The sequence below is a fragment of the Girardinichthys multiradiatus genome, chromosome 8, assembly GCF_021462225.1.
Source record: "Girardinichthys multiradiatus isolate DD_20200921_A chromosome 8, DD_fGirMul_XY1, whole genome shotgun sequence".
Taxonomy (NCBI): domain Eukaryota; kingdom Metazoa; phylum Chordata; class Actinopteri; order Cyprinodontiformes; family Goodeidae; genus Girardinichthys; species Girardinichthys multiradiatus.
Window position 1 is genome coordinate 38,259,041 of NC_061801.1, and position 25,005 is coordinate 38,284,045.

The 25,005-nt window shown below is 40.7% G+C and overlaps 1 protein-coding gene and 1 long non-coding RNA gene across 4 annotated transcripts; both read left to right on the forward strand.

Moving 5' to 3' along the window:
- The first annotated feature begins 3,701 nt into the window (after positions 1-3,701).
- LOC124872205 (zinc finger protein 883-like) lies at positions 3,702-8,421 on the forward strand. Of its 3 annotated transcripts, none has more exons than XM_047371965.1 (5): positions 3,702-4,015; positions 5,281-5,422; positions 5,510-5,584; positions 5,700-5,762; positions 6,898-8,421. In XM_047371965.1, the coding sequence occupies exons 1-5, from the start codon at positions 3,818-3,820 to the stop codon at positions 8,175-8,177; spliced, it is 1,758 nt and encodes a 585-aa protein (XP_047227921.1). In that variant the 5' UTR covers positions 3,702-3,817; the 3' UTR covers positions 8,178-8,421. The 3 variants fall into 3 exon arrangements, with proteins under 3 accessions (XP_047227921.1, XP_047227922.1, XP_047227920.1); XM_047371966.1 differs by having other exon boundaries at positions 5,513-5,584; XM_047371964.1 differs by having other exon boundaries at positions 5,281-5,584.
- Positions 8,422-10,754: 2,333 nt separating this feature from the next.
- Positions 10,755-24,368, forward strand: LOC124872206. The gene is made up of 4 exons (XR_007039217.1): positions 10,755-11,562; positions 16,355-16,448; positions 17,808-18,007; positions 24,010-24,368. It is a non-coding gene; the product is annotated as an uncharacterized LOC124872206 (long non-coding RNA).
- The last annotated feature ends 637 nt before the right edge of the window (positions 24,369-25,005 follow it).

The window sequence follows — 25,005 nt, forward strand, 5'->3', positions numbered from 1 at the left end:
AGACTTCCTGCTCTCAGCCCCAGATATGAAAAGAGAAAACCCTGATTTAAATGCAAGACTTCCTGCTCTCAGCCCCAGATATGAAAAGAGAAAACCCTGATTTAAATGCAAGACTTCCTGCTCTCAGCCCCAGTCTCTGCATCCTGGGACTTACAGGCTGACAAGCCTCTCTCTGAATTGTTGTCTGACACGAACCACACTGTGTGAACAAAAGTCCCAGGAAGGCCGAGTGTCGCAGGGTGAAACAGAGGACAGAATCAGAACCGGCTTTGTTATCCAAGACTGTGTGAACAAACAAAGAATTTGACTTTGGTTACAAGTTCTCACAGCATACAGACATTAAGTATCAAAATATAAACTTTAGAGGAAATGCAATAAAGGAGAAAACGAAGAGTACATACATGCATGTGGATGTACAGCCATTCTTATTTTGTTTCACAGGAACTTGCTTTAGGAGATCAATCATCACCACATATTGGAAACAGATGAGACACTTCAGGGGATTCTGGTCTTTCTCAACTCAGACAGATTCTTTGCAACAACTTAATTTTTACCATCTTTCTCTCTCAGTTGGTGGCACCGTTGCCTTACAGCAAGAAGGTTCTGCATTCAAATCCTGACCTGGGAGTCTTTCTGCACGTTCTCCCTGAGTATGCGTGGGTTCCCTCTGGGTACTCCAGGTTCCTCCCACAGTCCAAAAACAAGACTGTTGGGTTAATTGGTCTCTCTAAATTACCCTGAATAAATCCCAGAATCTTGTAATGTAGGTGGATGATCTTCATTCCAGGTATTTGAACCTCCTTTTCCGCCAAGTTGCCCTCTTGTTCCTACGTCTGGCCCCGCCGAATCGAGCATAATCAGCCTCTCAGGGCTGCTTGGGGTCACATGTCAAAGATCACGCTTAGTTTCCCATGCCTCTGTGGATCAAACCTCCAAAAAGCAAAACCCCGCTGAGCTGAGCCCAGCGGGTTATCGTTGTGTGATTCCCATTAGGTGAGCCTGATTGCTGCTGAACGCTCGTCGACGTGTGATAATCTGGATCAGGGTTTGTGCTTTAGCTCGGGAATTTCTCAGCTTCGACAACAAACGGTGAAAGCTTCTTCTTTTAGAGCAAAAAGGGCAATTTGTAAAATATTAGCAAGATAAAATGGCAAAAAATATCTAAAAACAACAGAAAACAGGTAAAACAACAATAAATCTTTCAGCACCTGGAATCAGGTGACTTGTTCACCCATTTTTGAAACAAGATAAAATAATATATACTTTATTATTATTCTAACACCGACAGGGATGAGTTTTTTATTTTTGACAAGAAGTTTATAATCTGAATGACACAAAATCATCAGAGAGAAAACACACTTAGATGAGCAATTTTTGATGGTCTCACTATAAATAAAATATATTATTAATATATGTTTGCATCTAATCAGCTAATAAACTGATTAATATATAACAACTTATTTTTATTTAGATGGAAGGGAGGATGAAGAGGGAGGCTTTGAAAAGGTCACAAGATCTAAAAAATGAGACCAGGATCATGTTTATGATCTCTGAGCTCAAGAGCAACTTTTGTCAAACAAAATAAGAAGAAATTCAGATTAATTAAAGAAAAAATATCAAAAAATGCTTTCAAATATCTGGTAAGTTTTTCTTAGTCCTTTAAATCAGCTGCTAACAAAGTAAAATCAAATAAAAATCAAGTAAAAGGATGTTTTATGTTTATTTCACATTAACTCAAAGCCTGTTCTACATTATTGTATTAAAACATTCATTTTCAAATTGGCCACCGTCATTAAAATGTTACTATTTCTGGGCTGGGCTCCAAAGGTTTCAGGATGTCTCTGGTTCCAGGGCGTCCAAAGTTTGGCCCGGAGGCCATTTTGTATCTAGAATGATTTATATCGCACTACTTTATTTGTTTGATTCAAATATTGCATGCTTAGTTTATTGTTGAGCAGGCATTTTTGTTTTTTTTTGTGATTTTAAATGATTTTTTAGGCCTTTGGGGATTTTGGTGCACGTGACAAAAGGTTTGGACACCCCTGCTCTAGCTGTACCACAAAGTGACTTTCTTGGTTAAAATAAACCCAAAAACAACAGATAATTAAATTAATTTGGATAGTTAAAGGTTTGGAAAGCAGCTTTATAGTGGGCCGATTCTGTGGTGGTTTGAAACAGAGAAAAGCAAAGGCACAATCTGATGTCGCCTGAAAGCTGGCGTAGATTTAATCTAGGATTTTAATGATCAAACCAAGCATCTAAATTAAGTTTTATCTGATTTCCATCATTTAAGCAAGGCAAGACCTGCCATGAGCCTGGCCTGAGACTGAAAGGGTGATTCTCATCAGTAACTATCAGAGGAGCTAGTTGTTGTTTCAGGTTTTCAGAGTTCCTCATTGGAACTGTCCCACACAGGCTTGAAGAGCTAATGATGGAAATATCCAGAGGTTATCAGAGCATGGGAAGAGAGAGGGAAGGAGTGCAGCGGAGAGGGAGAAGCAGGTGAAAGACGTGGTTTTTACTTCCTGGAGGATTGAGCTGATTGCTGTTTGGGTCTCTGGCAGGATGATTTGAGATGGATAGGAAACAAAAATCACATTGCCAGGGATTAGTTCACAGCCTCGGCATCTGCTTCCCCAGCAGCTGGAGATCAGCTTCTCTTCTTTTTCTCCTCACCTTCTTCCTCCTTTAACTTCCCAGATTTCTGCAGATCAGTGCATCAGCAGGCGTCCTGAGAAGGTCAGGGGATGAGTATGTTTGCCTCTCTTTTGTTTCTGATCAGGTGCAGAGTTTCGTCGACTTCTGGACAGGAAGGTTAAAAACCGTGTTCACAGTGGCTAAGTTCTTCATTTGGAAAGAAAGTATGATGTTTTTAAGATATTTGTTCTCTTCATGAGGTTATTTTAGGTAGTTTTCTGTCTTTGTGAGTAATTTGTTGCTGAAATTTTATACTTTTAAGTTTTATCTTTTTCCTTTAACTTTTTCATTTTACTCAATATTGTTGAGGTTTTGCATTTTTATGACAGATGAGAACAAACTAAAACATGAATATAAAATAATACTATAAAAACAATACAAAAGGCAAGTGGGATAAATCAGTCTCATCATCATCACCATCAGTCTACCAGGTTCTAACCTTTTGTGCCTCCTGAGCTGACAGCAGTTGGATCAAAGACACTGGCTCAGTTCAGCAGGAACAGGATTTTAGCCAACGTGCAATACTTCATTGCTATTAGTGCCTATATTGGCATTGATTGTATGATGGCTTAACATTGGTTCAACTACAGATTCTCTGTCACAACTCTGCCCTCTACTGGTGAAAATGAGAAGATCAAACAGCATATCTAGTTCGTTGTCATTCTACCTTTATATGTCTAACCATATTCAAATAAAAAAAATACCTTTTGCCCTTATCCACTTACAAAATATATTTCCATGTGTTTTATTTTAATTTTAATATTTATATTTTGTTAGTTGTCATTCTACTTATATTATGAATTATTATAATTTCACTTTCTTACTGTTGAAGCCCAACTGAACATTAAACTGCAGACTACCTAAAATAAACAACACGTGTATAATATTACTCTATGTAGTAAATTGCAACTATTTGCTCTTTAACAATAATATTTTGCAAAATAAAGGTTTTAGGCGCCAACATTAATGGGTGCCATGCAGTACCCTTTTCCGTCCTACAGAGGGAAGCAGTCCGCATGTAAAAATTCAGATGAAAACACAATAAGAAGAAGAACTCCTGCTCAGAAGTTTTTAGGTTAGTTCTAATGTTTTTGAAACAAATTGTTAGAAAGTCATAAGCATGTTCAGTCTGGAGAGCTTTGAGGAGCACATACAGGCTCTCATGGAGGCTTTCGTTGAGGCGGCGGTGGTGGAGCTCCGCAGGCTTCTTCTAACCGAGTGCTGGAGGAGCGGGGTGTCCGTCCAGGAGCGCTCAGCTGCGGGTGAAGGAGGCGGGGAGGACCGAGAGGACAGGCAGCAGGCTGTTGTTCACCTAACGGTAATGATGCGGCTATCGATGAGATAATACTTTTCTAATTGATAAGAAAAAGACAATGAAGTGATTATCATCAGTGTCTTTAGAAGCTGACGTCTTTTCATCTGGCTGCTCTGAAGCATAAATGTATGTTATCTCAATGCAGTGCAGGGCAAAAATAACATTTTATTTTTTGCACTGCAAAATGTGAATTACAAGTACAAATATTTGATGAAATATGATAAATGAACTGGAAATAAAGAAGAACAGTGCAACCCTTTCCAGCGGTCACTGGGCGAAAGGCGGGGTGCACCCTGGATTGGGCGCCGGTTCATTTTAAAGTAGCTTAAAAAGCAAAACAAAAAGCTTGCAGGAGTTTTGTTTTTGGTCTGGTTCTCCCGGGTCTGCTTACCCAATCCAGCCCATGCTGCTGGGGTTCGTTACAAAACCTACAGAGCGTCCAAACCTCCTTTAATCGTTGACGTTTTTCCATCTTTAGACCACTTTAGCCTTGAAACAGGTTTATTACGTGGCTCCTTAGGGTCTAGTCGGACACTTTATCCACAAAGTTTCTTTTGAAAATAGTGCAGACAGAGCCAGCTAATGAGCTGACTTTAAGGCACAGATATGCAGACACAAACATAGTGCTCCAGACCGGAGGGAGGGGATCCTCTAAACAGCAGGAAAATAATACAAAACAGATGAAACATAAAAATTATTTGTCAACTAAAAATACTGAAAGATTTTTATAGCCCGCATCATCGATTGTGTAGTTGAATTGCAGCAGACATCTTGTTCCCCCTAAAAAGAACATGGCACCACAGCTTGGATTTGCAAAGCGGCTTCTGAATGAACCACAAGACTTCTGAGACCAATGTAGAGATGCACGGTGGTGGAAGGGTGATGATCTGGGCTTGTTTTACTGCCACAGGAATTGCCCACCATCCAGTTATTGTGTTGATCATGAACTGCTCTGTGTACCAGAGTATCTGAAAACCACATGTGAGACCAGCAGCTGAAGATTGGACCAAACTGGGTCATCAACAGAACAGTGATCCCAAACGTAGCAACAAATCTACAACAGAATGGCTGAAAAGGAAATGGATAAAGCTGTTCCATTGGCCTACAACTCAAGAGTAAGGGCCAAACATTCCTCCAAAACGAGTCAAAAAGTAAAGTAGTTCAGAAGGTGACCGCTGAGAGTGCTGCTGCAATGAGGTTGTAAGTTTTCACCTAATAGTGAAATAAAAATGTCAAATTATGAATGATCTGTGTTTTGTGACTTCCAGGACCAGTTCATTTCTCTCATGAAAGTGTGCACCAAAGACGTCCTGGAGAAAACCACCACGATGGTGAAAATGTCCATGTGTGAGACTCGTCTTGAACTGAGCACGAGTCCAGAGGACGGGATAAACCCCGAGGACAGAAAAAGTCAGTCATCCTGGTGCTGGAACAGGTTTCTGTTGGTTTTATCTCAGATATTAAATCAGATTCTTTGTTCTGAAATGGCCGAATCAGCAGCCAGGAGAAGCAGAGTAAGGAAGGGATTCCAGGCTGTGGTGACAAACCACAGCGATGATTTATACTGCAAAGGTATCACTGACACACATACATCTACCAAGAAGAAAACTCTATGTCATTTAAAGGACTGTTGACAGATCTCTGAGCCTACAGACGTCTTGGTTCATTAAAGTTTGTCTGTTTCCAGAAGAGCAGCAGACCGAAGAGTCGAGAGGAGCAGAGACTGAGTCTGAATCAGAGATAGAACCTGGTAATTCTTATTTCTCATCAGTTTCTCTTTCTGGTTCTGACCCACAGAGACAAAGAGTTCAGCACAGACACCTCTGATTAACTTTGATTAACTTTAGATTAAACAATTTTCAGAAATATTCTTCTGTCCTCTCAGCTATTTCAGGCGTACATATTCAGGGCTAAATCAGGACTACAGCTAGCCTCATCTTTGGAGTTGCGGCTGTTGCGCCTTTTATCCCCGTTTATTGAATGTTATCAGAGTTCAAGAAGAACATACATTTATTACAGCAAATCTCGACAAAGTAAAAATGTTTAATTAATGTCTATTTCTGTACAAACGTATTTTACACGTTCAGTTTTTGTGACGACAGTTCATTTAGTTTCTAGAACGTTATGCAGAAAGATTGGCTGCAGATTAATTCTTTGAAAAGAGTCTATAAATTTAAAAAGTTTATACCTTTTCATGTTTCGTCACATTACATCTTTAACCTACAGTGTATTTTATTGGGATTTTACTGTATTTGACAGAACATAAAGTGGAATATAATGAGAAGTGGGAGAAAAATTATAAAATGGTGAAATCTGTGGCACCCATATGCATTCAGCCCCCTTTACTCTGATACCTTTAAATAAAACCCAGTGCAAGCCATTGCCTTCAGAGGAGCTGCAGAGATCTACAGCTCGGGTGGAATAATCTGTTATAGGGACTACTATTAGTCAGTTTAACTCAGTTTATTTATTTATCGCCAATTCGTAACACGTGTCGCCTCAAGGCGCTTTACAAAGTCAGTTTAATCAAATACAGATTCTATTCCATCCAATCTTACTGGGATTGGATGGAAAGTGTCTATGTTTACAAACACTTTCCATCTAATCTCACTAAGTCTGAAAATTTTTAGTCTAGATGTTTAAAGCTGGTAGAGACATACCCAGAAAGACTTGCAGCTGAAAGGTGGTTCTATGATACAAAATACAATGAACTGAATACAAAAGTTATTTTCTTCCACTTTTTGTGTTGGGCTGTCGCTTTAAAATTCATTCAAGTTTGCTGTTTTAATGTGACAAAATGTGCCCTGAAAGTTCACTGGAACCGTATTTTTGTTGCTTGTCTTCATGTTTTACTTGTTTGGTTTCAGCCATGTTGTTTTTTTCAGGAAATGGAACGTCACGTGAGGAAATGACCTCTGAACTTTCACCTGCTCCTGATGCTGCTTCGCTCAACCCGACTCCTGAGTCCGGTGTCACAGAGGAAAACTCGGTCCGGGCGGACCCCAAATCTTTGAATATCTCAAAACAGAAAGAAAAGTTGTTTCAGTGCTCTTTGTGTGAGAAAACCTTCGCCAAGAAGTGCTTAGTGGAGAGACACAAGCTGAAACACACCAAACCCCACAGTTGTTCTCACTGTGGCAAGCGCTTCGCCACCCTCCACGCACTAACCCCCCACACAAGGAAACACACCGGCGACAAACTTTACAGCTGTCTTGACTGTGGGATCCAGTTTGCCTACAAGTCTACCTTTGACCGGCACATGCGGACCCACGGCGTGACGACGCCGGACACCTTCACGCACATGTGCCCGCTGTGCGAGATCCAGTTCACAAATATGTCCATGTTCCAGCGACACAGGTGCTCCGCTTTGCAAAGGACGTTTGTTTGCTCCGTCTGTCCAGAAACGTTTGAGTGCCGACGAAGGTTCGCCGATCATGAGATTCTCCACTCAGCAAACAAGGACTTTGTTTGTGAAATATGTGGCGAGAGGTTCCTCTCGTCCTCGTCTTTGGCCACTCACAGAGTCACTCACTTTCAGGAGGAAAACCGCTGTGGCGAGTCTGGCCTTTGCTGCAGCGGCGCCGACGTCCTGATCAACCGCAGCAGAAAGAAACTCCTCGGCTGCGACATATGCGGGAAAGCGCTGAGCCACCAGAGCGCACTGAAGCACCACATGCTCAAACACACCAGAGAGAAAGAGTATGTCTGCGAGACCTGCGGCAAATGCTGCGGACACGCCAGCGCACTGCAGAACCACATGAGGGTCCACACGGGAAAGAAACCCAGAGAGACGCCGGCCTGCAGCACATGCGGCAAAACCTTTGCCTCAGCGTGCAGTCTGAAACGCCACATGATCATCCACGCTGGACAGAAACCGCATGTCTGCAGTGATTGTGGGAAGGCGTTCAACAACCCCAGCAATCTCAGGAATCATGCTATGATTCACTGCAGCATGAAGATGTTTGGTTGCAACGTCTGCGGCAGGAAGTTCGCTCAGAGCGCCGGACTCAAGCAGCACAGACAACTGCACGTCGGAAAGACGTTTGGATGCAAAGTCTGCGGGAAGGGATTCGTTCTCAAAAACCAGTTAAGGAAACACGAGAGGGGCCACCTGTCAGAGGAGGCAGGACATGATGGACCGACTGAGAAAACTGATCAAATCTAGAACTGATTTATGTTAAAACGTAAAGCTCTTACTGAAGTTAAACGTGTTTCTCTAAAAAGGTTAGTTTCAAGTAAAGGTTCTGTTAACAGTTTCCTTACCTGTAAAATAAGGTCCATCCATCCATCCATCCATCCATCCATCCATCCATCTGAGGGTTTAGATACATATAAATCAGGGATTAGCACTTTAGTTTTGGGGGTACAGTTTGATACAGCGAGAAATAATAAACAAATGTCAAATTCTTGTTTTTTTTCCCTGCATTTAACAGAAAAATGAACCTCACAAACACTAGGACAGAAAATAATTTACCATTGTTACTGAGGGGGCTGTAAGGTGGTGGACTATGTACAGCAAGGCAGGATTTTACTTGGGACCAAACTAACAACAATCTCAAGGTCAAACAGAAGGTTAAAGTTCAAAATCTGAAGTTTTTTTTACTATATTCTTTACTCTCCGTGGTTACTTTCTCACTAGACACAGAAAGGAAATGGTGGGTAAATAAGACATTAAAGAGGGCAGAAAATTCGAGCTAATTAACACCTCATTGTATCTAATTTCTCATGAGAAAAGTAATTAGAAACAAAAATAAAGAGGGTCCAGAATAATGAGGTTTTGGCAGGAGCCTCAGTCACAAACAAACATGTTTTTACACTTGAGATTAAGGAACGCTACCAGAGAGCCAAAGTCTTTAATTAAAGTTTTTAATTAAAGTAAGTTTTAGATGAAGACACTAAATTAAATCCATTAGTGGTAAAACATCAGCCAGGATTTGGTGGGTTTTGGAGCGCCATAAAGACAGAAACCATCTGTCTAAGAAAAAGTATTAATGTGCTCGTTAAAAGCAGATTTTCCTCTACATTTGGAAAGACGTATGGCCTGCCGTGTTCAAGATGTGCAAAAACAAACCCAGCAGGAAAGATCATTTTCTTTCATCAAGGATTTAAACGTTCCTACTGTTATTGGATTGGAAAGTTAAACGGACTAATTCTAGTCTTCTGAGGCGAAAGGCCAACATGTTGCTTCAACTTGGCCACCAGACTGAAGTGGCCAACTTCTGCAGAGGCCCGGTCCATTTAAATCAGTTGTGTTTTAGGAGAGAAACTAACAGGACTGGGATGATTTAGAGGAAAGAAACCCTAATATTATTTAAAAATCAGCTCAAGGCCTGTTTTCCATCAACATGTTTGGGCTGATCCCTGAACAGATGGACCGCTGAGTCCGATCCTCTTTTCTAAAGATTTGGACCACCATCCCGGTCTGCCATTCCAGACGTATGCCCTGCCATCCATGCTGCATCCACTGCAGGCCCACAATCTGGGCCGATTCTGGTTCCCTGTTACCTTGGGTACATCTGTAATGGTAATGGACTTGCCTTCCCACGAGTTCCGACTCGTACTCCTTCACGGGATCCTCCTCCAGCACCTAACAACGTCATCAGTCCCTTCCCAAGGTTGGAGTTGTAAAACGTTTCTTCAGAACTTTCTGGAGCCCCCCAAACAGTACGTATCCATTGCCTGCCGGAATTCCTCCACGCCTGAGGTTTTGCTTCTGTGTGGCTTTCAACATGGTCCTCTAACAGATCTTCACCCTTGCAGAGTTGCTAAGGGGGTCATGGAAATTTGGTTGTAACTTTGGTTGACTTTTTTTGAACCTCACGGAGGTTCAACCACAAAAGGGTGGATTGCTCCCTCCAGGTCAGGGGACATTCTTTGTCTGAGGCTGAAGAGGTCAGCTTACTTGGTGTCTTGTTAGGATGCAGGAGATGGATACATGGATTTAGAGTTTGCATGCAATTATGTGGGTATAGATCTAAGTGACACAAGTGGCCAAAATGAACTAGGGTGGCCAGACTCAACCTCCAAGATGGGGTGAGGAGCTCTGTCCTCCAAGGGAGCTCCGAGTAGAGCTGATGCTCCTCCACAGCAGTTGAGGTTCAGGTATCTGGTTGTGATGTCCTCTGGTAGCCTCCCTTTGGAGTTTCTGGTCACATCCAACAGTTTCAGCAGTTTGCTCGACAATCCAGAAACTACGGCAATTAAACAGGCATTGCTGCTTTTAGCAGTGTGGGCCGGTACCAAGTCCTGCTGGAAAATGAAATCTGAATCTCCATAAAGGTTATCAGCAGAGGGAAGCATGAAGTTCTCTAAAATGTCCTGGTAGAAGAATGCGATGACATAACCTAAACCATCAATGACTGTGGAAACTTCACACTGGACCTCAAGCTGCTTGGACATTGAGCCTCTCCACTCTTCCTCCAGACTCTGGAACCTTGATTTCCAAATGAAATAAAACATTTACTTTTACCTGTAAAAAAGGACTTTTGAAAACACAGCAACAGTTCAGTCCTTCTCCTCCCCAGACCAGGTAAGTCACCTCTGACCTTGTCACTGGTTCAGGAGGAGTGGCTCCTCACAAGGAACGTGACAACAGTAGCCCATGTCCTGGACACACCTGTGTGACGTGGCTCTGAAACACTGGCTCCATCTGCAGTCCACACCTTACCTCTTGAATGGGCTTTGCCTTGCACATCTGTCAAGGCTGCAGGTAACTCTATTTATTGTTTGTGCATTATTTTCTACCACATGTTTTCCTTCCAATTAACTTCCCATTAGTATGCTTGGATACAGTTCTCCGTAAACAACCAACTTCTTTAGTAGGGACCTTTTGTGGCTTAGCCTCCTTGGGGAGGGTGTCCACGACTGTCTGGAGGACAACTGTCTTCTTCATGATTGTGCTGAAGATAACATAACGTAAAGGTTCTTTTTCACCAGTCTTAGGTAGCCTAATAGGAACTGGGTTTTATAAGCTGTGAGCCGTCATTGTCAAAGTTTTAATTTTAAATAGAATCACTGACATAAAACTATTTTTCGATGCACTTGTAAATGGTGCAAACGACATGGGATCATCATTGTATTTTACTCGCTGATCAAACAGTTTCTTTTTTTTTTTTTTTTCCAGCAGAAATAAAATGAGTCAAAGACAAAGTTGATCAAAACCACTTTAAAAGAAAAAGAAACTGCTTGGAAGGAAAATATTTAAAAAATGAGGGATGCAAAACAGAATCTAGTCGGACCTGTTAAAATCAACTGCTCTGTTGTATTTTATCCTCCACTAGATGGCGCTAAAGGACCAGTGTCAAGCAAATAGAGGAGAACTCATGACTGTCACTAAGAGACACAGAACATATTAATACACAGGACTGACAGCAGATCAAGCAACTGTCATCTTAATAATAATGTGGAATAAATAACTTTGCTCTCTGTCTGTAGAAGACTGAGGTTTTCCTCCCTGTTTACAGCCTCTGAAGGCTGCATCTGGCTGAGCTGGTTAACGGAGGGGGAGGATAATGGAGGAGGGCGGACCACTGAAGCACCAAATGTCAGAGGTGGGGATGATTTTAATTACTGTAACTAAAAGCTGGCGAGAGACCTGGCTGTGACTTTGCTTCAGCACTAAATGAAGAGAAAACACAATTACTCTTTAGGCTGTTTTTGTACAGTTTGGGTTTATTAAAAGAAGCTAATAAATAAACCTTTTATTGTTCTTCCAATTTAACCTGGTTACTATTACTAATGAGAAGCACTGCAGGGAATACAGACTATATTCTGCTGTCAAAGGGGTGAGAAATACTAAACAACTGGAATTTATCATTTTTAAGGGAAGAAAATGCTGGAAGCATTTAGAAAAACACAACATTGATTGTTTCACTGAGACACAGCAGAAGCTGCAAATGAATAATCACACCTGCTTGGAAAAATAACCTGAAAGCAGTTTATTAAAGCAACTCTTAGGTCAGCTGGGATTAATGCTGTAGAGGACTGAACTGATGTTTAAAATGTGTGCTAAAAGCAGACTTACTGATTTTATTTGACAATGAAAGCAACAAATAATCATATTAATTTAATTTCCTCAATGTTCTAGACGGTTTTTAACAGCTGTTATCCCAAAGTATTTATTTTTTTAATTAAAAAATATTTAATTATATGTAGGGGAAACAGGTTAAAATCAAATGAATAAACAGTAAATAATTATTTGCACTCCTGCATGAATACTTTTTAGAACCACCTTTTGCTAAAGTTACAGCTGCTAGTCTTGTGAACGTCTCTACCAGCTTTGCACTGAAAGTGGATCTTTTTCCTGTTTCTTTGTAAAACAGCTCAAGCGCGATCAGTTTGGATGAAGTGTGTCTGGGAACACCATTTGTCAAGCTTTGTCACAGATCCTCAGTTGGATTTAGGTCAGGTCTTTGACTAGACCAGTGCTTATCCACCCTGGTCCTCAGGGCCCATCGGCCCGTCATGTTTTAGATGCATCTGCTCCAGCACACCTGATCCAAATGATAGCATTAACACCTGCATGTAATCAAGTGCTGCAGATGCCTGTTAATCACCCCTTTAGCTCTGGCTGGATGTTTAGGGTTGTTGTCCTGCTGGAAGGTGAACCTCCACCCCAGTTGTTTGCAGGTTTTCTTCCAGTATTGTCCTGTAGTTAGCTCCATCCATCTACCCTTCAGCTTCCATCCTAATCCCCTGCTGAAGAAAAGCATCCCCACCACAGGACGCTGCCAACACCATGTTTCACAGTAGCATTGGTGTGTTCAGGGTGGTGCGGAGTGTTAGACGTGTTCCAGGAATTTGGATGCAGAAGATAAAGTTCACCTCTGGTCTCATTTGAGAGGAGCATGTTTTTCCATGTTTGCCGTGTTCCCTACATGGCTTACGGGAAACTTAAAATGGGATTCTTATGGCTTTCTTGCCATTCTTTCATAAAAGGACCGATATTTGACGTGAACGACTAGTTGTCATGTTGACAGATTCACCCACTTGAGCTGTAGACCTCTACAGCTCCTCCAGAGTTACTATTGACCTATTGGCTGCTTTTCTGATTAATGATCTCATGCCTAGGCTGCCAGTTTAGGCATCTTGGTAGGCATGTTGTAGAACCTAACTCTGCTTTAAACTTCTCCGCATCTTCCTCCCTGACTTGTCTGCTGTGTTTCTTGGTCTTCATGATGCTGTTGGTTCTCTAATGTTCTCTAACAAACCTCTTAGGCCTTCACAGAACAGCAGGAGTTATACTAAAAATTAAACTTTGTGTTGGTCTGTAAGTTCTGCTGGAAGTCCAAGCTCGATGAACCCAGCAGGATCAGATTAAAGCAGATCAGTACATGGAGTAAAATTATGATCCGTGTAATAAATAAGTAAAATATGAGAATATATAGACCTTCTGGTTCCTGACAGACTGACCTCCAGCGTCCTCCACCTTGGAGCTCAGCGTGATGTCTAACTGTGATTAATGTACGATGATTTCAGGGATCACAGCCCCGACGGTCAGCGAATGACACACTGTCAGCGGCTGCACTCTGATGGATCGTTGGGATCGGGAACATGCGATCAGCCAACAGAGATGTTCACCTATCATTTACCACAATCAGCAGATGTTTCAGGCCCAGCTTCAGTGGAAATCTGGCTTCAAACTTCAAAGTTACGATGGAAACACAACATTTTTACATAGTGTGACATTACAAAACTACAAATATGCTGCGTAAAACCCTTCCTGGACTCTCCACAGACCTGGCTGTAAATCCATAGACAGGAAATATGTTTTTCCCCTTTAATATCCTGTTAATAGCCAAATAAAACCAAACTCTTGAGTCACTGAATTTGTTGCTGGATGAGATGAACAGTAAGATGGAAAGGTGAATAACTAGATGATTGTGCAGGATAATGCATGGATGCAGGGATGAATGCTAAGGCTGTATAAGACAGAAGTCAGATCGATTCGTGTCATCTGACAGCGAACGTGGGTGTGGGAGCAGAATGTGATCCATCTGGTGGGGGCCACGGCTCGCTGACATGATGACTCCGACCTTGGGCAGACGCCGTTAATTAAAAAGTCAGCTGAGCTCTTTATCACTAACTGCTCGCCCTCACGTGTCAGCTGTTACTGGGATAACCTAGGATCTGCAACATTATCGAACCTGTTTGCTGGAAGTGAAAACTGAGCTCAGGAAGGCTGTGGATCCACAGCTTCGAAACATGAAAACCAAAAACAGTCAAACTCCACATTCTTATGAAGGGTTTATAGGTGTAACCAACCATTTTACACTAAAATATCTCATCAGCCTAAACTAGAAGTGTTCAAAGTGCGGCCTGTGGGCCATTTGCAGCCCTCGGGTTAATTTTGCCTGTTGCCTACGACAGCAGTCCAAGAAGTTCGTGGTGGATGCAGATGGACATTTTTTGTAATTTTTAGGTCAATTTTAATTGGCAAAATCATTTAAAAATGAAAAAATTTTGGTGGCAACACAAAGTTTTTATTTTTTATTACCTTTTTAATTTAATAGAAAATAGGAAACAAAAATCTGGAGCCAAAAGCAGACTTCGGCGCAACCATTCATTAAACCAGACTAAATTTAGCAAGTACAGGGGTTGGACAATGAAACTGAAACACCTGTCATTTTAATGTGGGAGGTTTCATGGCTAAATTGGACCAGCCTGGTAACCAGTCTTCATTGATTGCACATTGCACCAGTAAGAGCAGAGAGTGAAGGTTCAACTAGCAGGGTAAGAGCACAGTTTTGCTCAAAATATTGAAATGCACACAACATTATGGATGACATACCAGAGTTCAAAAGAGGACAAATTGTTGGTGCACGTCTTGCTGGCGTATCTGTGACCAAGACAGCAAGTCTTTGTGATGTATCAAGAGCCACGGTATCCAGGGTAATGTCAGCATACCACCAAGAAGGACGAACCACATCCAACAGGATTAACTGTGGACGCAAGAGGAAGCTGTCTGAAAGGGATGTTCGGGTGCTAACCCGGATTGTCTCCAAAAAACATAAAACCACGGCTGCCCAAATCACGGCAGAATTAAATGTGCTCCTCACCTCTCCTGTTTCCACCAGAACTGTCCGTCAGGAGCTCCACAGGGTCAATATACACGGCCGGGCTGCTATAGCCAAACCTTTGGTCATTCATGCCAATGCCAAACGTCAGTTTCAATGGTGCAAGGAGCGCAAATCTTGGGCTGTGGACAATGTGAAACATGTATTGTTCTCTGATGAGTCCACCTTTACTGTTTTCCCCACATCTGGGAGAGTTACGGTGTGGAGAAGCCCCAAAGAAGCGTACCACCCAGACTGTTACATGCCCAGAATGAAGCATGTGGGTGGATCAGTCATGGTTTGGGCTGCCATATCATGGCATTCCCTTGGCCCAATACTTGTGCTAGATGGGCGCGTCACTGCCAAGGACTACTGGACCATTCTTGAGGACCATGTGCATCCAATGGTTCAAACATTGTATCCTGAAGGTGGTGCCGTGTATCAGGATGACAATGCACCAATACACACAGCAAGACTGGTGAAAGATTGGTTTTATGAACATGAAAGTGAAGTTGAACATCTCCCATGGCCTGCACAGTCACCAGATCTAAATATTATTGAGCCACTTTGGGGTGTTTTGGAGGAGCGAGTCAGGAAACGTTTTCCTCCACCAGTATCACGTAGTGACCTGGCCACTATCCTGCAAGAAGAATGACTTAAAATCCCTCTGACCACTGTGCAGGACTTGTATATGTCATTCCCAAGACGAATTGACGTTGTATTGGCCGCAAAAGGAGGCCCTACACCATACTAATACATTATTGTGGTCTAAAACCAGGTGTTTCAGTTTCATTGTCCAACCCCTGTACTTCCAAAGAGTATCTTGTTCTTGTTCCTGAGAATGAACTAAAACATGTTTCCAGACCAAGAAAATGGAAAACAATTGACCTCAATATTTAGCACATTTGGCTTTCTTTCAATCAGTTTCAGAGCTACAATGATTTCCAGATGCCACTCCTAGAAAAATAATTTTTCTTTTAAGACACTGCATGTTCCCATCTAAACAGATCAAAAAAGAAAATCGCAATTTATTTTTGCATTTTTAATTTTAAAGAAATTTTGGCTGAACAAAGCCAATTACACTATATAGTATTAATTAAATGTCGTGTTGACATGATTTTTTTAAAATTATATAACAATTTTTGTTCCAACACAAGGATTCCTTTAGATTTTCCTCACTTCTCCAGACTGACATTTCTTGATTTTTCAGTCAGTTTTCATAACATTCTGGACTTTGATTGCAACATGTTTACCTAGTTGGGTTTTATTATCTGTGTGTGCTTTCCAGTGAACAACACAACTGGTTTCTGATCTAGAAGGGACCTAAAAGGCTTCTTCACAGCTTTTTGGCATCTGGACAAATTGTGAAGCTGCAAAGCTTGGTAAGTTTGTCAAACCTGGACTGAATTATCCACCATTAAACAGAGAGTCCTAAAAGCACCGTTTTTTATCTATGATGTTTTTTTTGTGCTTAAAAATAAATAAATAATTAAATAGATGTGTCAGTACTTTGTTTGCAGTCTAAATCAGACCCAGTTAATAGCCCTGATCTAAGGTCTGGCCCTTTATACATTTTTCTATGAATGTGCATTAAAATATGTTACATAAAATAAATACATGTACAAAAAAAGCCTCTTTACTTTTAGAAATGCATATTTTTTAACATAAATAATTGAATAAGGAATAAAGTTTGGTTTGAAAACCCAAACATTTTCCCATACATAATAATAGTCTCAAATTCCATACTTTTTCAGAACCCGAGTTCTAAGTAGAACAAATTAACTGGAAACCCCCTTAAAATTTAAGTTTTAATAAAGTCGAGGATTCCTCACCAACTCCTAGTTTAGAATACCTTATGGCTGCGTGTATAACCTGCTATGATAGCAATAATCAGCTACTTTTTGGACTTCTAATGGTTGGGCCACATTAGAACTGGTCCTGCTCTAAGGCAGAGAAATCTGGCCTTGGATGCAGCGAGAACATTCAGTCCATGTGACCAGCTGGCCGCACAAACAACCGCAGAGACATCGAGAAAAGTTTTACCAACAAATTATTCATTTTAATGCCGACTAATAATAAAAAAGGCAAAAGAACGTCTTATTGTTCACAGAGCAGAAGAAGAGACATCTGTGACTCATATTCGGTGTAGTTCTCCAAATCATTAGCAAGGTCTTCCACTGAACAGTTTCTTTGGTCCCACGACTTGAGTTTTGTTTTTGAAACTCATATCTGGGGATATTTTTTTATTTCAGAATTTACAAGAAGTGTAATTTTAAGCCTTATTACAGCTTTCAAATTGTAGGCCGTTTTAACTTAGGGATTTTTACTTAAAAAGGATATTATTCATTGGAGGTGTCCAACTATACCATAAGGACAAAGTCTTTTGATATTCAGAAAATGCATTTCTTACTGGTTCCTGCATTATTGGTTGTGCAGTTGTTATGACCAATATCCAATCCAGAAGTGAAGTTATAGTGTAATTGTTCTTGTTTGTTTTGGAAAACTTTCAACCACACAAATCTGTCAGCTGCTTCATAGGAACAAATGATCATTGGTCATGAATGTCTCCTGTTAATCTGAAACAGTATTCTTCTATAAAGAATAAAACCAATAAAAACAGATAAAGTTATTGAGTTGCTCGGGATTAATGGCTTTAGAGAAAACGTGCAGCAGTAAATGATGCATTAATGTTTCCTCTTGGTCCTCCTGATGAAAGAGGGCTTGATTTTATTGGCTGACAGGGAAAGGTCAGGGTGGGGGAAAGCCACCCTTGGGCCTCTGAAGATGGAGTGATATTTCATGTGAAGAAATCAAAACAAGGCCTCTAAATGGATCCAGTGGGGAACGAAGACCCAGCTGCACCACTGACATGAGGAGAAGAGGAGAAAGAGAACAGAAAAGGAAGGGGCTCGCTCAGCGATGAGAGTCGGACAAGGATCAGGTTTGACATTCTGCTTGTCAATTAGCTTAATTCCTGACTGACTTTCATTTCCTCCATCCTTTGAAAGGCATTTCATCTACTGTACTGTGCATGCAACTAGAAAAACATAAATAATTAAAGTCACTAAAAAAGCATTTCCAGACTACTCACCTATTAATGAACGATCATTTTCATGTAGGTGAAGTCTAATTTCACATGTTTTAAGTGAAAACAAAAGTCAAAGGCCATTATTGTCCTGCCAAGCACTGAGAATATTCCTAGCTTTTCACAATATGTTTCACATTTCGTTGTCACACATTCTTGGTCATTTTGTTTATGTTTTCAATCGTTTTTTGTGAAACACATGAGCCTTTGGAATTTTGCATTCATCTTTTGTTTGTTTACAAAATGTGTTTTTAAATTATCATATGTCTGTGGCTCTAATAAAAAAAGAGTAAAATCAACAAACTACAATAGTTGTAAATATATCGTTTCTTAACTATGTTTTGATGACTGGATAATAATCTTGTTTTAAATTACCTACAATAGTTTAGGGGCTGCACGGTGGCGCAGTTGGTAGCACTGTTGCCTTGCAGCAAGAAGATGCTGGTGTGACTCCCAGCCAGGGGTCCTTCTGCATGGACTTTGCATGTTCTCCCCGTGCATGCGTGGGTTCTCTCCTGGTACTCTGGCTTCATCCCACAGTCCAAAGACATGCCTGTTGGGTTAATTGGTCTTTCTAAATTGCCCTTATGTGTGTGCATGGTTGTTTGTGTGTTGCCCTGCGATGGACTGGTGACCCGTCCAGGATGTACCCCGCCTCCCCCCCATAAACTGCTGGAGATAGACACCAGCTTTCCCGTGACCCACTATTGAAGAAGCAGTATAGAAAATGACTGACTGACTGAGTTTAGGTGTAAATGTATTTTATTGTTTCATAGTTCTGTTTTTACTATGACCAGAATCAATGAAGATTTTCTTTAAAAACGTGAGATACCGCGGCTAAGTTGTTTATTATTATTAATATGTTTTAACAGCCAGAATCAATAAAGATTTCAAAAGAAAAAAAAAGTACATACCACAGCTGGTATAGGAAACAGCGCCCCCTTCATTTCCGGTGTGCAATGGTACCATTTCCAAATATGGTATGGGTTTGTCATGTGGTCTGTCCCCGCCCCTTTCTGTTTTCTGCAGCGACGTCTTTCCGGAGGCCGGAGTCAATCTGCATGAATTATACTGCACCACCAGGAAACAAAACCAGCACAACATCTGGATTTTCAAAATAATTCACTGAAGACAGACTAGATCTCGCTATATTAACATATACAAACATATATTTATAGATACACGTGTATATATCAGCAGTTGTTAACATTAGATCAATTAGATCAGTTTCCGGGGTAACTAAGGTATTATAAACCAAACAATTAAACATTAAATGCACCAAATTAAGCAACAAATAAATCTTCTCTGCACTCAGTGAACTCACCCATTGTAGAACAAAGCCAATTAAAATATCTGGATGCATAAAATGAAAAATGAAGCAGTTTAACTGGTTTAACTACCACAGAATGAGTTGTTTTGGACTTGCTACAGCATTTCTCGCTGGCTTTTATTGTGCAATCTATGGTTCTTGGACCTCCTCTGGGCTTCGCAGTGGACTGGACCGGACTGGAGCAGATACAGTAAAGCCAGGGTTACAGTAAATATGGCGGGTCGGGTGATACAAAGTTTTTGGGAGGAGGAGGGGGGTCATAACCCCCCTAATCCCTCCGCAAATTACGCCCTTGCCTCTGACATCATTTCTCTTGTGAATTCAGGGGTTTGTTGTTCAAAGCAGTTTGCCGAGAAGTCCTCCAATCAAACCTGGCTATGGTTGGTGGGACCAGCCCATCTGTCCCTCCTCAGTTTTCCAGCTCTGATCCAGGCAGCTCTGATCCTCTTTGCTTCACGAAAGTAGTGTAGAGTAACGACTGCTGTCGTAGTATTGCTGCCACCACCAGCAATGCACCGTTTCACCATATTATCGCTGTTTTTAATGCAACTTGGATTCTACCTGAACCGTTTATCACCGGCGCTCACACAATGAATTACCGGAGACTTTCCCTTAGATGTCATTTCTGAGCGAGTTAACAATTTGCTTTGCTCCATGTTGGAAAAATCTATAGAAATTCTCCCGAGCTTCTGAAATAGATATTTGAAGGTTTCTCACCAACCTTAAAATTTAAGATTTCTGCCTCACACAAAACAGTAGTGATGGTGGCAATGTACTTTTTATTTGTACGTTCGATGGTTTGTATCTCACTTACCGGGTGGCACACATAACCTAATTTCTATGAGAAAATGTGTTGCAGCAGAGATAAAAAGTTTGTGTCATAGTTTGCTATCAAGCTAAATATGATACAGCCCACCATTATTCATACTCAGAGCAGATTTTGATTTAGAGCAGATTTAAATTTAAAATGATTTACATTCAACTAAAATGTTTATTTCTGATCAGAAATGAGACAGCTATATTAAAAAAAACAACGTAAATTTAGTATTAATTTAGTTTTTATTTATATTATAATAAAAAAATCGGATAAAAAATAATGTAAAGCCTTCTGAATGATCCATGGAAAAATCTTTATTGGTTTTATAGCAAAGAAACCTTGATTTTAATTGCTGACAAGCTTTTTGCATGTTTGCACTGGTATTTTACTGGTTTAGCTCATCTGTGATAAACCTGCATCTTGCCCAGGGTTCAGGTCCTCAATGACCCTGCATGGGTATGGGGGTATAGGCATGGCCAATCTTGTGACAGCTTAGAACCCCCTGCTTGCCTGGGTGACCCAGGAGATATTGGATCCACAAAGAGCACATTAACAAAGGCATCTGTTGTACACCTACCAATTAAAATCTTCATAGTTTAAACGTTTTGGTGACAGAGGCTTAATTTAAAGCTAATTTATCCATTTCTGCTGCTTGGGTCGGAGCTGTGCAGTTTTACCGGTAATCTATTAGCGAGCTTAGCGGCTCATACAACCTCAATGCTTTGGGCATAGACGATGGACGGACGGATGGATAGTTTTTGAGGGGTTTTTCATCGAATGTGAGACTGACCAACGTAACTTATTAATGCAACAGGTGTTACAGCAGTTTGATGCTTGATAAAACCAATTCTCCATTATTTGTCTTGTAAATCTTAAGATAAAAACACTGAATGACAACACATTGGAGCTCATTTGAACATCATCGATCCTTAGCCTACATTTGTTGGTCTCTCCATCAATGCAGCCAGATGGAGTGGAGTAATTTAAATGTGCTCTGCTTGAGCAACATAAATTCAGGTTGGACTGGGATTTCTTAATTTACGAGTGAATGGTGTCAGTGGGCAAAGGGGATCATATTAATAATATTTTAGCTTAAGAAAGTGTTACAATGAAAGTAGGGCAATTATACAAGACATTAACAATAAAAAAGAAGGCATTTAGTACTGGGAGATCACTTTTATGCTGATAGACCTCTGGTTTTCTGTATCAGGAAGAAACCCTGCACACTGTCAGAATGTGAAGTTTAAAAGGAGAAATAAAAACCCAAAAGAATGCTTTTCTATTTGTCCTGGGTGATCATCCTCTCCTGAGTTCACCCAGAGCAGCAGAGGCTTAACAGAATCCCTCTCCTCTGCTAAATTACTTCCTCAGCCTTGTCTCCATGTTTTTAATTATGTTTCCATCTCCGCGGCTGTTAATAAGGTTCCTCCTTCCCTTCGTCTTTGTTCAACTTGTAGTTTCCTCTGCCTGTATAGTTGGATCACCACAGACTCAGTTAATAGAAAATACCTTTTCTTAATCACGGCAGCTTTGTGTTGCTGAATTGAAGCTCTGCAACAGGCAGAGGTCGTTTTTCTCTTCTAGATCCTAAAGGTTAGACCTTTTTCTCCATCCCTTTTTCTTTCTCACTGCCTTCGCAACGTGAACAAGGAGCTTAGAGTGTGAATGTGAGTTGGCTCGCATGTGCGACTAATCTAGCTGCCTTAATGGTACCATTAGGGTGTTTCATTGGGGGGCCAAATAGGTTAAGGCTGGTCTTAATGGAGCGGCTCTAAACTGAAATCACAGTAAGGTGAATGCAGAAAGACATTTTGCTCTGGCAATAATAAGGCATAACAAGATCTGCAAAGTGTTCGGATCGTAAAATCAATACTAAACTGAAATGTTGCCATGGACACCAGGAAGCTCATGGAGGAGAGTGCAGCGGCGCCACCGATCTTGCTCTGGAATACCAAGTCTGACCGTTTGCACGGTTTAATCCTGTGAGGAAGAAAAATGGCCGATCTGAGAGTGGAAAGAATATTGTTTATGTTGGAAATACATATAGTAAAATATGGATTCAATCTTCTGCTGCCTCCATTATGTGTTAAAACAACTTAAAATGTTTTCTTAAAAAAAAAACACATTTGTCACCATCAGGTTATAACAGCTTTAGGATCATAAAACTGTTCAATCAGGCTTAAAATGTTGTTCCCAAGCAGGTTGAACAAGTTTAAACTGAAGCAAAAAAACTAAATTTTAATCTTCTGCTCTTCAGGAATGTGACTAAGAAGACCCCATTGAGTTGAACTTAGGGTATGACTCTGACTGATTGACTAACATTTTGAATTCTTCTTTGTTCGAACAATCACCCAATTCTTTTCCCCAGTTATTGTTGATATGTAAATTTATTTAGCATTTTCTCATTTTCCTAGTGCAAACTTAAGAGTGTCATGATCCTGTAGTGTGGGTGTGAGTTTTTGTGTTTGTGTGAGACTCTGGCCTGAAGAAAGGATCTCTTCTGGATGGCGTGGCGGGCTTCCTGCAGATCTCACACCTGACTGCAGTCATCTTTATCAGACCGCTGGGGATTTAAGGTGCTCTTGAATGACCAAAGTTCACCTGATGATCAGGTGAATTGGCAGAGTCAAGCCTCCCTGTGTTACTTTTCGATTATTTACCTCTTCCTTTGTGGGAGAGTCATCTTTGCATGTATTCTTACCTCAGCTCGCTCCTTATATCCTCTGTGCCTCACAAGTTGAAGCTGATGTTGGTTTCCATAGCAACCACAGGCCAATCATTGCCTCTGTGACAGATCTTCCACGGATAACTCACCTGCTCCCCAGTCTTCTTGTATCTCAGTACTTGTCTGCCTGCCTGCTCTTCAGGATCTCAAGTCCCCCTCTGCATTGCTCTCTGTTGCTCCTGGAACCCAAAGTCCCACCTCCTTGTCTCCGTCTCCAACCCACTGCCAGGATCTCAGTTCTCTCCATCTCCACCCTCCAACCTAACAGTGAGCAACACATGTTCTTCTTATTCTAAAATCAATTGCAACAGTATCCCTTGCCCCACCATTCCTTTTTAGGTTCCTTTTTAGGTGCTGCCAACCCACGGTCACTGGATCTCCTTCAAGCTGTGCATTGAAGCTGAAATTAGTTCTTATCTTCTGTGATGTGATGCATTACTGGACGTGGTCTTTCTCACAAATTATTTAATAATTTAAATTTTGACATGTTTTTGGACGTTGTTTAAGTCAAAGAGCAGTAATTTCTAAGTCGTCATCCATAGACACATCTAATATGCTAAAAGGACATTAATACAGTTGACATATTGATGTATAAGAAGATAATCACGAGACATTTCTGTAAAGTAGACTAACTCTGTTGCTTTCTTTCTTTTATTTTCTCAGGGTGTAAGGTACAGCTTTATTTAGAAAAGCATTTATTTCAGCACCAGAGCTCATGGAGAGCTCCTAATCGTTTCCAGGGAAACAATTAAAACTCTCCTTTTCATGGTTGAGCATATCTCTCATTTTCACCACTCCATTTTCTCTTTTTATGGAGTGGTGAAAATGTCTTTTAGTTCAGGGAACAGATATTTGGTGCATTAGTACGTCTTTAAACCAAAGCAAACAAAGATTTTGAAATAAGGCTTACACAACTATTATCACTAGGGGAAATTTTTCTTTTTTGAAGAATATATGTTAACCTCTTTATGAAACTGTCATTCCAGGAAGTGATTAAATGGCAAAGTGGAAAAGCAAAGGAAATGAGCATCTGCATTAGTTTCTACTTGCTTTCCTAATGGAGTTAAAGAGATCTTCAATCAACAAGCCATCTGTTGTTCGCCATCTAACTGAGATCACAACTGCCGCTCACTGGACAATTTCTCTCTTCCGGCCCATTCTCTGTAGGGATGGTTTGACATGAAATTCTCAGAAGATCATCGGTTTCTAAGATACTCTGACCAGACCGTGCAACATCAACAGCCACGCCACGTTTAAAGTCACTTAAATCCCCTTTCCTTCTCGTTCTGATGCTCAGCTTCGGTTTAGCAAGCAATCGAACAGGTAAACCTAAAATGCACCTAAAAAGTGAATTAACTACAGCATTATTTAAGCTCCAGGTCTTCTTGCTCTTTCAGCTGTTTGTTTTGCACCTCATACAAGTTATGCATTTATCTGTGTTAGGCAACGTTTCAGCGGTCCCTTTTGTTGTTGGTTCAATAAAGTAATTTATTCTTTCATCCAGCTGCTTTCTGAAAAATACAGTGTGGAGGGTCAGTGCTTACATGCACAGATCCTGGACTTATATAATAAAGCAGTTCTTTAATGAGCTTCAAATGGTACAATTCTGCATAACTTAACCACAATTTTCTTTTTTGTACACATTCAAATCTTTGACTACAATGTTGCACGCCAGCTCTCGTGATTCAGATGACAGCATCACTTATCTTGCAAGGCTATAGGCTGTGGTCAAGGATCAAATTATTGTCCTATGTCCAGAGACAATATATTTTTTAAGTATTGTGTAGTAAATTGACTCCTAGAAGTACATTTAAAAAAATAAGAAATTACTCAAGTGAATATAACTGAGTAAATGTAACTAGTTACTAACCACCTCTGCATTTCCAGTAGGTTTACACTTCATAAGGCTGGCAGGAGTGTGGATTTTAACAGCTCCTTATGAAAACAGATCTTTTTATTTAGTTTACTAATAGATTTAAGGA